Source organism: Vitis vinifera, chromosome 1, assembly GCF_030704535.1.
Source record: "Vitis vinifera cultivar Pinot Noir 40024 chromosome 1, ASM3070453v1".
Lineage (NCBI taxonomy): Eukaryota > Viridiplantae > Streptophyta > Magnoliopsida > Vitales > Vitaceae > Vitis > Vitis vinifera.
In genome coordinates, this window is record NC_081805.1 from 24405041 (window position 1) to 24420337 (window position 15297).

General features: G+C 35.3%; 1 protein-coding gene across 1 annotated transcript; it reads right to left on the reverse strand.

Annotated features, from left to right (window-relative positions):
* Positions 1 to 4985: 4985 nt before the first annotated feature.
* LOC100244315 (uncharacterized) lies at positions 4986 to 14209 on the reverse strand. The gene is made up of 6 exons (XM_002266064.4): positions 12997 to 14209; positions 12734 to 12842; positions 12196 to 12316; positions 11317 to 12060; positions 6814 to 8770; positions 4986 to 5779 (listed from the first exon to the last, which is right to left on the reverse strand). The coding sequence occupies exons 1-6, from the start codon at positions 13190 to 13192 to the stop codon at positions 5352 to 5354; spliced, it is 3555 nt and encodes a 1184-aa protein (XP_002266100.1). The 5' UTR covers positions 13193 to 14209; the 3' UTR covers positions 4986 to 5351.
* Between the last annotated feature and the right edge of the window lie 1088 nt (positions 14210 to 15297).

Consider the following 15297-nt stretch of genomic DNA (forward strand, 5'->3'; position numbering starts at 1 on the left):
TCTATCACTCGAGAAAGATTAAGCGCACAAGTTAGGAGGGGCATTGGAGTAGTTGCAGGTCTTAGAAACTCTTGATTAATATCCTTCCATGTGTTTGCAACTAGCTTCATAAACCTATCACATACATCTTGTTAAGAGACACCATATTGCTTCATGTAACATTCAACACTTGAGGCAACATGACCTCTCTTTTGCTTAAATTGCCATATGTAGTAACATTAAATGTTAGAAAAATAGGTATATTCGATTGTATATGGAAATTATCACATTCCACAAATTTTGAATTGAAAATAGTTTTTTTTTTAAATTGTTTAAAAAACATGATGATTTTTTAGAACAAACTAGATGTGTTCTTAGGTGTTTTTTGTAGAGTGGTCTAAAAAGTAAATGAAAACATGAAAAATGGGTTGGAAAGTTTTGCGTTGTACCTAAGTGTAGAATGCCTTCATGAAAAAATAGATCGGGAAAACTCTTTTCAAATTTGAGTTTAAAACATAGTTTTGTTTATCAAAACAATTAAAAACTATTTTTAAAAACTATTCTCAAAAACATAATTTTGTTTCTAAATAGGGCCTTGAGTTTTTACTATCGGCACAACTTCAAGATATATATATATATATATATGCAAGAGTATCATGTTATTAATTGAGAAGTACTATACTCATCATACCTTATGTGAAATAATATCATCAATGAGCCTACCAATTATAGTTGAAGCAAAGGGTAGCTTCATAGCAAAAGCAAGTTCTTTCTTTCCACCACCTAAAATATGAATGCATATTGATATGATTAGCATTGTAAGGCCATTGATGACTTAAAGCATGTGCCAATGATAAAATATAATTACCTAGAAATATTGCTTAATTCTTCCTTATGCCATGACTGCGCTAGGTTAAAATCTAACTTGGCAAGCTTTAGTAATGCTTTGTTATGTGCATGTTCTTCTTGGTAGATAGAGATATATCTTCTTGCCTCTAGCCTTTCCAAACCTTTTCTAATAGGCTGTTTTAGGGCATGAGTGAGTCCTAGGGATGGCAATGGGGCGGGTTTTTTCGGGTACCCGCCCCGCCCCGCCCCTAATGGGACAAGATTAAATTTTATTAAATGGGTTTGGGACGGGTTTGGGAATGGTTTAAAAAACCCGGGGCGGGGGCGGGTATTGCCCCACCCCGCCCCGCCCCGCCCCGATCCTCCATCACACTTTTGCCCTTGAACTCTTCCACCGTTCTGGGTATGGCAGCTTCCTGTCGCCGGAAACCAAAGAGCTTCTTCTCCACTTCCAAGACTCATCGGAGAGGACACGAAGAGAAGAACCGGAAGGGGAAGCTGGCCAGTCCAGGTTGTGATGTCGTCAGATTCAACAATCATAGATCTGATCGCGGTGGCACTGCAGCAGTACGCGAAGGAGGGGCGGCGGCTGGAGTTACCCACGGAGATCTGATCGCAGCGGCACTACGACAGTACGCGAAGGAGGGGCGGTGACTGGCGTTACCCATGGAGATCTGATCGCGGCGGCAATGCAACAGTAAGCGAAGGAGGGGCGGCAACGTTACCCATAGAGATTTGATTGTGGCGGTGCTGCGGCAGTACACGAAGGAGGGGTGGTGGTTGGCTTTACCCACAGAGACCTTATCGCGGCGGCACTGCGGCAGTAAGCCCTGTCTCGCCGATTTCAATGGTGAATTCAAAAAAAAAAAAAGTTAAACGGGGCGGGCGGGGCGGGTATAGGAATTTATTGTACCTGCCCCGCCCCGTTTAAGTTTTTAAATGGGACGGGGATGAGATTTATTTTAAATAAACGGGGCGGAGTTGGGATGGGGGCAACCCGTCCCGAACCCGCCCCGTTGCCATTCCTGTGAGTGACTTGTGCTGCAAGTGGACATTGTAAATGTTCTTCCAGACTTAAAGATGAGTGGTTGTGAAGGTACCTATAAAAAGAAAAACTTAAGAGCATACCCTCTTCCATTAGTGACTTTCAGGAATAATGCCTACACCCAAAAAAATAAATACGTTTAAGCATGCCCTTAACCCTACAAAATGAAAACAATTTGGATTACCAAATTTTCTATCACAATTAGATATCATATTGTATATTCTCGCTTTTCTTAGCCAAAATGAAGTCCTCGATTCATCATCTAATAATACATTCAAACATGTACAATACACCATCCATTCAAATGTCAATATGATGTTCGTACTTACACACAATCAAGTAATGTGTTGTTATGGTTAAGTTTTCATCAATTCGTATCTATATTTGAATACACTCTCAATTTGAAGTTTTTTTTAACAAAATTTTATATTTTTCAAACCAAGAATCTTACTTCCTCCTTCGATTATTTCATTTCTCATTTTCTTTTCCATAAAAAAAATTGCCCGTTCAATATCTTTTCTTTTTTCATTTCCATTTCACACAATCATTTTTTTTCTATACAATTACGAGTGCAGATAGTCTCATAACTAACACTCAATAATTTAACACAAATATCTTACACCCAATAAATTCCACATTTAAAAATCTTCACATATCATTTATCAAAATCTAAAAATAAATCCAACCATTGAATTCAAAATCAGATCGTGCACTTGCATCAACCTCAAAAAATTGAACAACCTTTCAAAATTTCATGCACAACAAATACTTTCTCCCCCTTTCTTTTGGTCTTCCTTAAGTAGTCATGACTTTTTATTTTTTATTTTTTTTCCTCATTGACTTTTTTTGCCTTTCCTTTTCTTTATATATATAGCATATTATATGTCTACACTTTTATTAATCTAATTAAATCTCCTATGACAAAAAAATATATTTTCTATCATATTCCTAGTTTAATCCTTTATTTTTTAAATATCTCGACTTTACCCAATAATCAATCAATCATATATTATTTAATTATTCAACTTATAAACATTAAATTCTTAATCCTTCCTAATCACATTCATTTAATCTACTTCATTGATGAATTATATCTCAATTAAATCAACTTCTAAAATTTTTACATTTCATCGATTCATCTTTTTGCATAAATTCCTAAATTTGTGTAACATAAATTTAATCTTAATTTAATTTAAATTCAACTCAGGTTTCAAACTTTGTAATTTCAGAAAATTCAAGCCTAATTGTAAAAATTAAATTTGATTTATTAAAATTTTAAAAACTCAGTCTCTTAAAAAATATAATATAATACCAATGAACCCAATTTATCTTACTAAATTAAGTCAACAATTACCCAATAACAATAAAGTAATTATTAAGAATATATTCGTATTTAACTTTCCAAATCAAATTTGATAGCTAAATTTATTTCCAAATTTAAACCCAAATTCTGACATTCCCATTCTTAAAATCTAATGGGGTAGAATTCAAACTATAGACTTTCAATGCTTTTGAACATTATTAGTGTATATAACAATGTCTTTGAGCTTCAACTTAAAAAGTAAAAATAAAAAATAATGAATTTATTTTAAACTATCCGAATTAACTAATACTTATGTTGTTGGTTTCTTTGTGTGTAAAGACTCTTCAAAAAATTTTAAATCTAAATTTGTTTAAGAGAGAATGGCGAAAAAGAGAACCTATATTAAGTATATTCAAATTTTCTTGATGACAAATTTACTAATTTATAGTAAATTGATTTACTTGTTATACAAAATTAGGATGAATGAAAACCGATTTTTTTGGGCACCTACCCTGTCCTACTCCTAAGAGGACAGATTTGGATTTGATTTTATCTCATACCAACTTTCTCCATGATATATAATATTAAATGAAAAATGATTTTTTTTTTTTCACTTTTCAAAATTTTGACATATGTAAAATATTAATTTTTATAAAAATAAATTATAAATATTTATAATACTTATTAATTTATAAATTTTATTTTATTTTAATAAATTTTAATATTTTATAAATAAAAAATGAAAAAAAAAATAAAAAGGTTAAATGAGGCAGGGTGGAGCAGGTATGAGAATTTTTTACATGCGTTTGGCTCCACTCCATTTAAATTTGGTTTTTTTTTTCTTTTAATACCTGGATAAAAATATATATTATTAAACAGAATAGGGTTGAGATGAGAATGACCCATCCAAACTAATCCATTGTCATCCCTAGGTAATTTGATTTCTTTCTCAGTAAAAGATTATTAAACAATTTTAAAAGTGAATTTGATTTGATTTTGTGTTAGAAGCCAAGTTTTGCTGGTTGAAAAGATTAAAGAGAAAAAAAACTAGGTTTTTTTTTTTCCTAAGATAAATGAAAGAAAGTATTCATTAGAAAAACAAAATTATCTTTCAATAAGTAATAAAATTTTGAAACAAACAAAAAGCTTTAAAATATCTATGTTTTTAATACCGTATGTAGTAAAAATATTTTAATATCTCAATTTTTTTTAAACGGTTTTTAAAATCATTATCTATGATAAATTTGAAAGAGTTCTTCTTTATATAGAAACCAAAAAGTAAGAAGTATATGGTGTTGACTTTGGATAAAGTTATGTTGATGAATACAAGAAAAAAGTAACAAGTATATGGTGTTGACTTTGGATAAAGCTATGTCGATGAATACAAGAAAGGATCTTCTTTGAAGTCTCCATCTTTCCCCAGGTTTCTCATTCCCAAAATCTCATTAGTTACCATGGCTTAAACAACAATCCAACATAATTGGTATCAGGGCTCAAGCTCGGTCCTGTGCAGGGAGGAAGAGTGATATTGCAAGTAAAACCGTCTCAGTATTCTCATGATGTAGATAGATCATACCTATGCATTTTAACTTTCCTTGGACATTGAATATATTAACCTTCGCCTCAGCTGCAAGCCTACAATTACAAGCAACAAAAGGAGTAAACTTGGATAAGAAAGTTCACATACAAAAATACAAAAGGAAGCAAAAGCCCAGTTGGATCTTATTGGCATTTTTAAACAATAACACAAGCAAAATGGTGGGATGGATGATGGATCTAGTATGGAAGCAAATGAAATACGAGGGTATATTTTGTAACAATCATCAAATGAATCATGAATGACTGGGTTTTGGGTTTTCATTCACACCTTTTTTTGTCTCCAATGGAGGACTTAAACCACCAAATACCAATAACTAACAAGAATACAGCCCCTTGGAGCAGACGCAGCCCCCTCCAATGCCTTTCTTTCTCCCCCTCTCACTAATATCAGCCCTAATCACAAATTAAAACTTTACAAAGGATTTTTATGTAGTCACCAACACCCCACCCTCACCTGTTTCTTACAAATCAATTGGAAATCAAACATAAAACCCCTAACATACAAAACACTCAACACCATCTCCTCCAAATAGGATTGGAGGAGGGAGCATGGAGATTTGTCTCACTGGAGAACTTTCACATTATTGCGCAATTGCACTTGGATTCCAGCTTTGGAGGTTTTGTGCTGTCAACCTTGTCTGGAAGCCCAACAATTCGTGGAAGGGACTCATCATTTTTCTCATCACTCTCAGTGTTGGTCAAAGGGGGTTTTGCGTCTGTTTCCACCCGCCTTTGCCTTGATTTTTGGGATTTTGAACTGCGTTTCCCAGCACTTCTGCCATGTGCTTCCTTCCTGTCTGAATTGGATTTCCCCAATAAGGTGACTGTTGGCCGAGAACCTTCCAGTGGTACAACATTTTCCTTCTCCATTGCAATGGTTGCAGCCTGGTAGGCCAAATTGTGAACAATAGAGCTGCAAAAGAGTATTGTATCCGTGGCCTCATCTAGAGTTAGGCTTCGTGATCTATTTCTTCCATGGCCCTCCACCACTATGGTCGATTCCTCTATCAGAAGGCAAAGAGAATTTGTCAAGAGTATTCAAATGAAACAAACTTAAATTAACTATAAGTTTAGGCAATGGACTTGTTCAAAAGGTAGACATACTGGAAGTGAATTATCACACCAAAAGTGGCCAATGTTTATAAAATTAAAAGAGAAAAATAAAAGCCAGCAAAGGAGACTACAAAGGCCTCATCAATGCTAATTCACCATTCAGAAAACCTCAGCCTTCCTCAGGTTCAGCCACATGATCACAAAAAATAAAATAAAACAAAAAAAAGAAAAAAAGAAAAAAAGAACAACATCCTGACGTATGGAAGGCAGAATTATAGTCAATAAGATTAAAGACTAGAGAAGGAGATGAAGAAAATCACAAATCAGAAGATTCATTCCATCATTAATGCAATTTTCACAATGATGTGAAATAAACATATGTACTTTTCTATCATGTATCTATGCATGTCACATGTATGGAATAGATGCCAGCTGAGCAGGCCTACAGCATGTGAAGATGCACCAGAGTTTCCCATCCGTTTCATAAAAAGAAACAAGGTTGCAGAGAAATTACAAATAGTAGGCAGAAAACTCTCTTAAGATGATTCCCAGAAATGTTTTCAAACTTGCTTTACAAGTAGTATGTGATTATTAATAAGAAAAAAATAATCTACTATAACGGATTCTGAAACATTGATGAATGTCCCAATAGGCTGAAAATATTGGGACAATTGCATATTTCTGTGTATAGTGAAACCATACAGCAACATAAAACTATGAGAAAGCATGCTATTTTAGTAGATATTGAACATTTTACCCTTTTCCTGGAGCAACTCAGGAAAAACTGGGAATATTTCTAGAGAGGTTTAGTGTAAATATTCCCACCAGGGTCCAGCATCCCACATCATATGAATAAAAACAGTGTTGAATCTCAGAATGGAGACGTAAATCAAATGTGTGTGTGTGTGTATGTGTGTGAGAGAGAGAGAGCGGTAGGGGAGGACACAACAGGTCAATGCAAATCAAAACCCAAGACAATATATACCTAGCATGCCATGTGCATGATCTGAGGTGTTGGGCTCTGGAACCAAAGCTGTTAAATCTTTATCCAAAGAGGCGGAAACTGAAGGCTCCTGAAAGTCATCCACGGCGCCCTTTGAATAAACAGCATCAATTTGTGAATCTGGGGTACTTTGATGACCATTCTCAATTTCTATTTCTGATACTGTAACCAAAGAGCTGTGAGTAGGAACCTCTTGAGGCCCTCCATCAACACCAGTATTAGATATGGTGTGTTCCTCTCCAAAACAAGACTCTGTAGTCCCAACTGATTCTTCAATGTCTGGGGTGCTCCTAGAGTTGTTTGGAAAGTCTTCACTATTCTCATACGAGAGACAATTTTCACAACTTGGAAATGATGCTGCTGAACTGTCTTGTACCTGATTGCTTAATGCATGGCTCAATAATTCTGAGGTAGAAGCATCCGCTGTCCTACAACTCTCGTTGCAATCAAAATTATCCTCCTCAAGAACTGATGTCCCCGAAAAGGATGAATTCCAATCATTAACTTCTGCATTTTCTGAAGCTAGAACTTGTCCTTGAGAAGCTACAGGTCTTTCCACTACAACAGCATATTGTCTATTGCCAGCAGACACTTCAAAATTGTCTTCATGTGTGCTCATTGCAAGGCCTGAAGCTTGGGAAGCATGGCTTGAAACTGCAGAGAAAGGTGAACTGGTGATTTGAGGCTTTGTATTTGGATCATACTTATAATTCTCCATGTCAGATTTCCTGCCACTTAATTGCCGTTGCACACGAGTCTCCATGTGTTTGGCTGAGCCCAAATCAACAGAAGACGATGCAGAAGCACTGCCATGTCCAATAGAACTTCTCATGCTGTTAGTGATGTCTCTTGCATAAGACGGATCATCATAAGATATGGTCGTGGCAGTGAAGGTCCTTCCTTGAAGAACAGGCCCCTTGCTACTGCTTGACCTCTTCAGCAGCAGTACAGAAATGCCTGCACCTTCTGAAATATCAACTTTCAAATTTGGATAGTCATTTAAGTGTCGCAATTGCTGATTGCTAGTGTTGCCATCTGGCGTGTAGTAACCAACATCTGGTTGGGCCATCACTTGCTGGTTTCCAAGTCTCTGCTCACCTTCCTCCTCCAGAGACCTAGCAGGAGAATTTTCTGGCACGTGACTCTGGCTTTGCACACCATGGCTAGTTTGCCCTTGCCTAACATTCTCTTCACATGGGAAAATCTGTGTTTCACCCATATCAGTAGTTTCTGGTAATTCAGAAACAGCCATTTGGAGCTCCATTTGATCAAATGGTTTATATTCTTCCAAAATCTTCGTAGAAGGTGCAGGGGAGTTATCAGAAACTATCGTTTTAGTCACGGGGGTAGAAACAATTAAAAGATCATCTTTCATTCTGCAATCTGGACAAAGTTTAATTTCCCTTTCAACTGGTTCAATGGCATGATATCTGCCGCCGCATTGAGAACAAACTAATATATTCTCAAGATTATCAAATTCCAACACAACACCCTTGACATGCAAAGCTTCAGAAGTTGCACTGGTTGCCATAGCAGTGTCATGAAAGCTGAGATTATAGGCGTCACCATGGTCAGATTCGACTGCAAGGCCTTGATCAAAGTTGGTATGCTCGCTTTGATGTGATTCAACACTGATTTTATGCCCAATGCCTTCATTTACCACATCTACCTTATCTAGAATAAATACTTCATCCTGAACATCAGGATATGGCGCCTTCTCCCCTTCACTTGCCACATCATCCTGGTTTTGCTCACTCTCTTCTGTATCAAGTGCAACGCTCGTTCCTTGATCAGAACTTGCATTACTGCTAGTTGTAACTGAGGAGTTCCTTGATATCAAAGTACGATGTGCAGAATTTGTTTTTCCTGCATAGAAGGTGGTACTAGGAACACTAGATAAGAGTGGCCTGAACATATTTTGAGGACTTCTTCGATGATCCTACAACGAAAAATATATATATATATATCAGAAAAACCTCAATGAGATGTGGCTCAATATAAACAGAGCACTGAAACCTATCAATATATATATAAACAGTGCAAATCTCAATGCAGGAACATGAACTACACATCAGACATGCTGGATGCCAACACTCCATCACTTCTGAAACTTCATAATTTTTTACCTTAATTTTCACAGTTGTGGAAAATATTCTTAAGTATATGAAGAGTCCAGTCCAAATGAATAATATTACATCATGAAACTCATTAATTGTAAACCTGTAAATCGCACCATGTATCATTTCCAATTTTTCCATATCATGCCATGCAATGTATTGTTTTCTTGCATTACCATGTTCCATATTGAATTGTGCATCACGAGTTTCTGTTTTACACATTGAGCAACAAATAAGAAAAATATGTGCACATGCATAAAGCATAGTTGTAAAGCAAGAATGAAGTATACGATAATATACAGTCAATTTTATGAAAGATGCTAAAGGTTAAATGAGGTAAATATACTTATTCTTTGGTATCCTGATATACAAACATTGGATAGTTTCAAAGAAATCATCTAGACAAAAGTATGATGTTTCAATGCATACATCCATGATAATCCAATAATTGACTTTCCATACTTCTAGCCATAATTTCAAGTTCCAACTTCCAACTGGCCTGCTAAATAAATACTATTATGCCAAAAAGTGCCAAGTTGCTGCAATTCCCTAATTAGATCAGCACCAAAAAAAGGCTATTATCATACACACAAGCATAACCATATACTTGTATGGAGTATTGACATATGTCTTTTTAGGTGCCATGTTTAGAGTTCTAACGTTCCATGTCTATCATCATCTCCTCTAGAGGGGAAAAAGAGAAAAAAAATAAGAAAAATTGATGTAGTAAGAAATAGTTTTCATTCTTCATCGATCGTTATCCTCAAAATCAGCCTTCAAAACCATAAAAATGATATATGTTTCATTCAAATAACACCTCCCCATATTTTTTGAAACAATAATTACACTTAGACTAAATATTTCGTGCCTACCTTCAAAGAACGCATGTGTACCGTTCCACATAGAATCACTCAAGTCTCGCTCTCTCTCTCTCTCTCTCTCTCTCTCTCTCTCTCTCTCTACTTTTTGTCACCTATATTTAACCTTGAAGTATCTTTGAACAATAATATAACAGACTTTTCTGAAGAAAAGGATAAAATGTAATTTCTTTTCAACAACCATTAAAAATAATCTAGTGGGTACACATTGGATGAGTGATACTTCTTATTGCTTAACATGGAGAATGTATTCTATTGTAGGCATATTACCGTGTATCATAGTTATTGACAGCTAATATTAAACCCTTATTTTACATGTAATCTGAATCATAACACACAAGGTTGCTAAATCTAAAAGATGCTATGAATTAAAGTTGTTTTATAATGATCACTAAATATACTGCACTGTCTTTTAATGCTAATTGCTTCCAAGTTCTCATGCTCTTACCAGTTCAGATTCTGACATGTGTATGTGCACCATGCAACGTAGAACATAAATAATACCAGTAACATCATGTGAAACTACAAATGCATGCATGCATGCTTTGAAGCTTGCAAATAAAGGCACACATGATACATAATTTTAATAGTATGTGAATCTACAACTAGATACAATATGGTCATAAAGCATGACCCAACTCTTGCTTGAAGCTAATCAATAAAAATATGATACTATTTTTAAAACAAAGATAAAAAAATTGCCATTGTTTTTTAGCATGGAAGTGAACCAAAAATGGCAACCCAGTAAGTTGAAAGCTAATAACAAAACATTCCATAACATTAATGAAAAAATAATAATAAAATAAGGACATATACAAGGAGACTTTTATCTTTATTGTTTCTACCAGTTATATGATTACGAAAAAGGAAAAAATTCAGGAAAAGGAAAACCCTAATGAAAGTTGAATAACTTGAATTGTAGGAGTTATTATTATTTTTTTTCGTAATAGCTTTCAGATTAAAACAAACACTGTTATGAACATGTAGGATTCGGTTCTCATGCTAAGCCGAGTCACCTCACTCCTCTGAAATATTACATATAAGTGGGCATGGCTCATTCTATTGCAATTTTAAGTGTTTTAAAGGTAGCTAATGAGGTTCAATCACTTTAAAATCTTTAATGGTGGATAATAAAGTATCAAGCCCTCCTTTTCAAAGTGATTAAAGAGCCATGTCCAAGATTTTTAATTTCAATTTTTGTATCAATTTTAGTTGTGACCAAAATTGCAATGCTTGAAAATTTTGTTTGTAAGTGCTGGAATGAAAACGAAATTAAGATAGAATTTATCAAAGAAATGGATTTAAACTTGGCATAAAATCATATCCTTTCATCAAGCTTTGAAACCTTGACCACAACCAACCCACAGCTTATAGGAAGCTATGCATAGTGACCAGCTTTTTCTTGTGATTTGCAAATTATTATTGATGCTTACTTGCACAAATCTGCTCATAAGAGAAAAATGCTTTGTATGAATTGGACAATAAGATACCATTTGCCGAATTGCAGAGTCGAAGGATCTTTTTGGAGCAGAAATTGAGGACAGCGTTTTGGTTGGCTTTTTGGAGAAGGCAGGAGCTCTGTTATTTAGGAATGGACCAACTCTTCTTGATCCTGAGCGGTCTGAGCTACCCATAGGAACAGACTGAAGAGAGTCTATATCATCATCACCAGATGATACCACAGAACCTTTACTATGGGAGCTAAATCGGTCTCGATCATGACTATATGATGAACTTCTAGAAGCAGTAGGAGACATTGATTGTCTTCGGACATTTGAGGATGAATCCCTACCATTCCTGGATGCTGGTGAGGAGCCCCTTACATAAGATGCTGGTCGATCAGCCAATGAAGTGCGAAGATTAGGTGGTGCCTCTGAAGAGAAACCTGGGATATTTGATTGCCATGCCCTTATTTTTGGTGAAGCCGAGTTCCCTCGACTTGTCTTTACAGGGGATGTTCCCCTTACCCCATATGAAGCCACAGTACTGCTCGATCCTGTGCTCATCCTCCGAGGGGTTGGAGTAGAAGACCTGGGAGCAGGTGTTGAGGATTTGCTCGGGGGAGGAGATGGCCTCCGCGTGGGAGTAGTATGACGTAAGCTAGGAGCAGGACTGGAATTGGGTGCTGAAGATGGCCTTCCCCTTGACTGGAAGCTACCATTCCCAGATCGAGGAGATGGGCTTAATCGATGTGGACTTGCACTACCTCTACTGCTTCTGTAACTCTTTTCCATCTGCAATTAGATAGATGTTGGATGTATTCCAAATGGAAAGCAATTAGTATTTTAAATGATTAATAAAATAATCCTTTTGGAGAAGAAAAGTAAAGAAATGAATATCTGTTATAGTAATGCGAACAAGTAATCTACCGTGGATGATCTTGAGATGGTAATGGGTTGACTCCGAGGTCTGCCCCTGTGTGCAACAGTAGTTGATGTCGTCTCATCATCCAGTGAAGGGAAAAGAGGAGTATCGGGAGGAGTAAGCAACCTTTTAGTGACACCAGATATTTGGTCAGAACCAAGAATAGTAAGGTCCAAAGACCAGCCATGCATTGCAAGAATAAAGATAAAGAGCAATAAATCTCTACAGTTATAATGGACAACCATTCACTTTGATTCTGTAAGGCAAATGACAATATGACATCTACTGTGAACCAGTACATGTTTTTGTTCTGTAAGGTAAATGAACAAAACGACATTACGAGTTAGAACTCCCATGATTTCGGTACCAGATTTGAATTAAAGCAATATACGATGCATATTTTTATGTGTGGATGCATATTTTTATGTGTGCATGCATACATTCTGTTTTCTGTTTGGTTTAGAACCATTAGAAAGTAACCTAGGATCAATGATACATCAATATGAAGTAAAAGAGAACCAGAATGGGAAAATCAAAGCCCACCAATCATAGTCATTCTTCTCCCCATCTGCATTAAGCAGGTCGCTACTTTCTCCTCGAGCAGGAACTGAGATTCCAAGCTTTAAATCTGAAAAGTATCTCAATTTTGTTGCTGTGTAATATAATTTCAAAACCAGCGAGAAAAAGAACAAATGAAACAATGTCAGTAGGATGAAACAAACAAACCCACAAAAATTTGAACTATATTTGGTAAAGAAAATGAACAATAACAAAAAAACAAAATGAGCCTTAGTATTGGGAATTACAGAACGTGTCTTCAAAATCATCCGAAGACTGAACCAGAAAATTGTCCTTTTCCCGGGTCTGCATATCACTGAATAAAGCAAGATCATCATCTTTCTCCCTAAGAATCAATCCGGTCTCAAAACTGTGCCCCCGCTTGTGATTCTCTCCTCTCAGCTCCCTTCCGGGAGAGCACCTCAATGCCGGAGAAGGAGGCATCTCTAATACCGACTTCCCCTTGCCAAAATGTCAATTCAACCCCTCCAAACCTTCCATTCGGCGAAATAAAAAACGCTCAACCCCAAAACTTCAAACCCATGCTCTACATCCAGCCACGACTTCCAGAGAAAAAACTCCTTAACCCCATATTCTCTCTTGAAAGCAAAAAATCAAACCCGTATTCGCATGGAATTGAGCAACATTGCAATTCAGTGTATTCAATCCCACTTCAGCACAACGTAAAACACAGCTAATTCGTACGAGGAAAGTCGAATTTCACCCAAAACCCAATCTCTTCCGTTCACAACATTGCATTCCAGAGCAAAACACCAAAAACCAGCAAAGAATTCGAGATCCTCCACCTCAGAAAACCCTAGATTCCCGCGGCACAGATCCCACCACTGACCCAAACCTTAATTCAGCTCAAATTCAACAGCCAACCCTCCACCAAACCCAAAATCCCAAAACCAAAACCAACGTTTCGACAACCCTCCACTGTTGAACCCACCACCACTGAACCCAAAACCCCACAAAACGCTCCACCTGGATCCGCAATTGCCCCGAGTTGGGATTCCGAAAAGCAACTCCGAAGTCTACTTCAATGCTAGAAGAGACGAAGAAGAGAGTCGGATCTGTGGAAGACAATGGAGGGGAAGAGCAGATCGGGAACTGTAGAGATCGGTGGATCGGAGGCAGCAAACCCTAGCAGTTACAGCGACGTTTGAAAGATAGAAGAGAGAGAATTGTGGAGAGAAGAAGAGTAAAACCACCACCAACAACAACAACTCATTTTCGTTTTCTTTAGCTTTCTTCCTCTCGGTATGCTTAGATTCTATTCATTCATTTCACTCGCTCTTTTTGCAGTTTCCTTTTTCTTTCTCTGTGAAATTTCTTTTTTTGTTTTTGTTTTTGTTTTTTACTTTTTTGTTTTCGGAAAACATGTTTTCATTTGCTCAAATCTGTTTTTTAGCCTTAATTTGGTGCGTGTTTATATATGATATTTACCAAAACAAATTTGTATACTTGTATTGGTGGGTTTGGTACCACCACTTGGCTTTGCAGCTCATGGGGGGAGTGGTGGGCTGTTGACTCAAGAAAAGGAATTTAAGATCTTGGAAGCAAAATTAAATGACAACTGTTTTTTCTATTTTCAAAATCAAAAAAATAAAAAGGGCATTTTCTAAAATGTTGTTTAAATTTAGAAAGCATATACATTTACGTTGTCTTTGCTTTGATTTCCCTCCTAATTTTTTATTTCTAAGTATAATGAAAAATGTTTTTATAAAATAAAATTTATAAAATCTATCATATTGTGAGTCCGTACCAAGTTTTTTTATCTGAATTTATTCCTTTATTCACTTTTAATTCCTATAAAAGAAAACTTAATTTTCAATGTGCTTTCGATTTGATTTAAAAAACAAAAATAGAAAACAATTTCAACGAATGTGTTTTTAAGAAATTTATTATTCTTAAAAAAAACAAAACATCCAATTTGATAACAATTTTTCATAACAATTTTTTATTATCCAAAACAAAAAATCAGAAAAATATATTTAATAACAAAATAATTATTTTCTGTTTTCTACTCTTAAAAAAAATAGAAAATAAAATGTTTTCAAATAACATCTTTTAATTGTTTTTCCCTATTTTCACTTATTTTCTAAATATTATTTTAAATACTAATTGTATTAACACGTAGAATGATTAAATAAAATAAAATTATTTTTAAAGTATTGAAAACAAATTAAAAATATTTTATATTTTCAAATATATTTTTATTCTACGAAACCTCATAGAATAGCTTTAAAAAACTACTCTTGTTTTCTTTTTTCGGCCTATATTTTTAGATTGATTGTTTTCTAATTTTTCATTTTATTAAAATAAATTTATATTTTACCATTATTCCATTTGAAAATCTTATTTTCTTTTGGAACCATGAGGTTGTGTTATTTTATTAATTTTGTATTTTCGTAACAATTTAATATAATTTATTAGACATTTATGAGTAAGAAGTTGTTAAAAATCAACAAATTCAAGTAATCGTGACAACAAAACCACTTCCTTTAAGACTACTTCTTTCTAATAATTTATCTAATGTGTCATAA

Bases quoted from the DNA above. Each gene is read 5' to 3' on its own strand.
- LOC100244315 (XM_002266064.4), bottom strand. From the start codon at position 13,192: ATGCCTCCTTCTCCGGCATTGAGGTGCTCTCCCGGAAGGGAGCTGAGA. The intron at 12,317-12,733 runs GTGGGCTTTGAT...TGTCACTAAAAG, and splicing joins GAGAAGAATGACTATGATTG to GTTGCTTACTCCTCCCGATA. The intron at 8,771-11,316 runs GTATCTTATTGT...TTTTCGTTGTAG, and splicing joins ACTCTGCAATTCGGCAAATG to GATCATCGAAGAAGTCCTCA.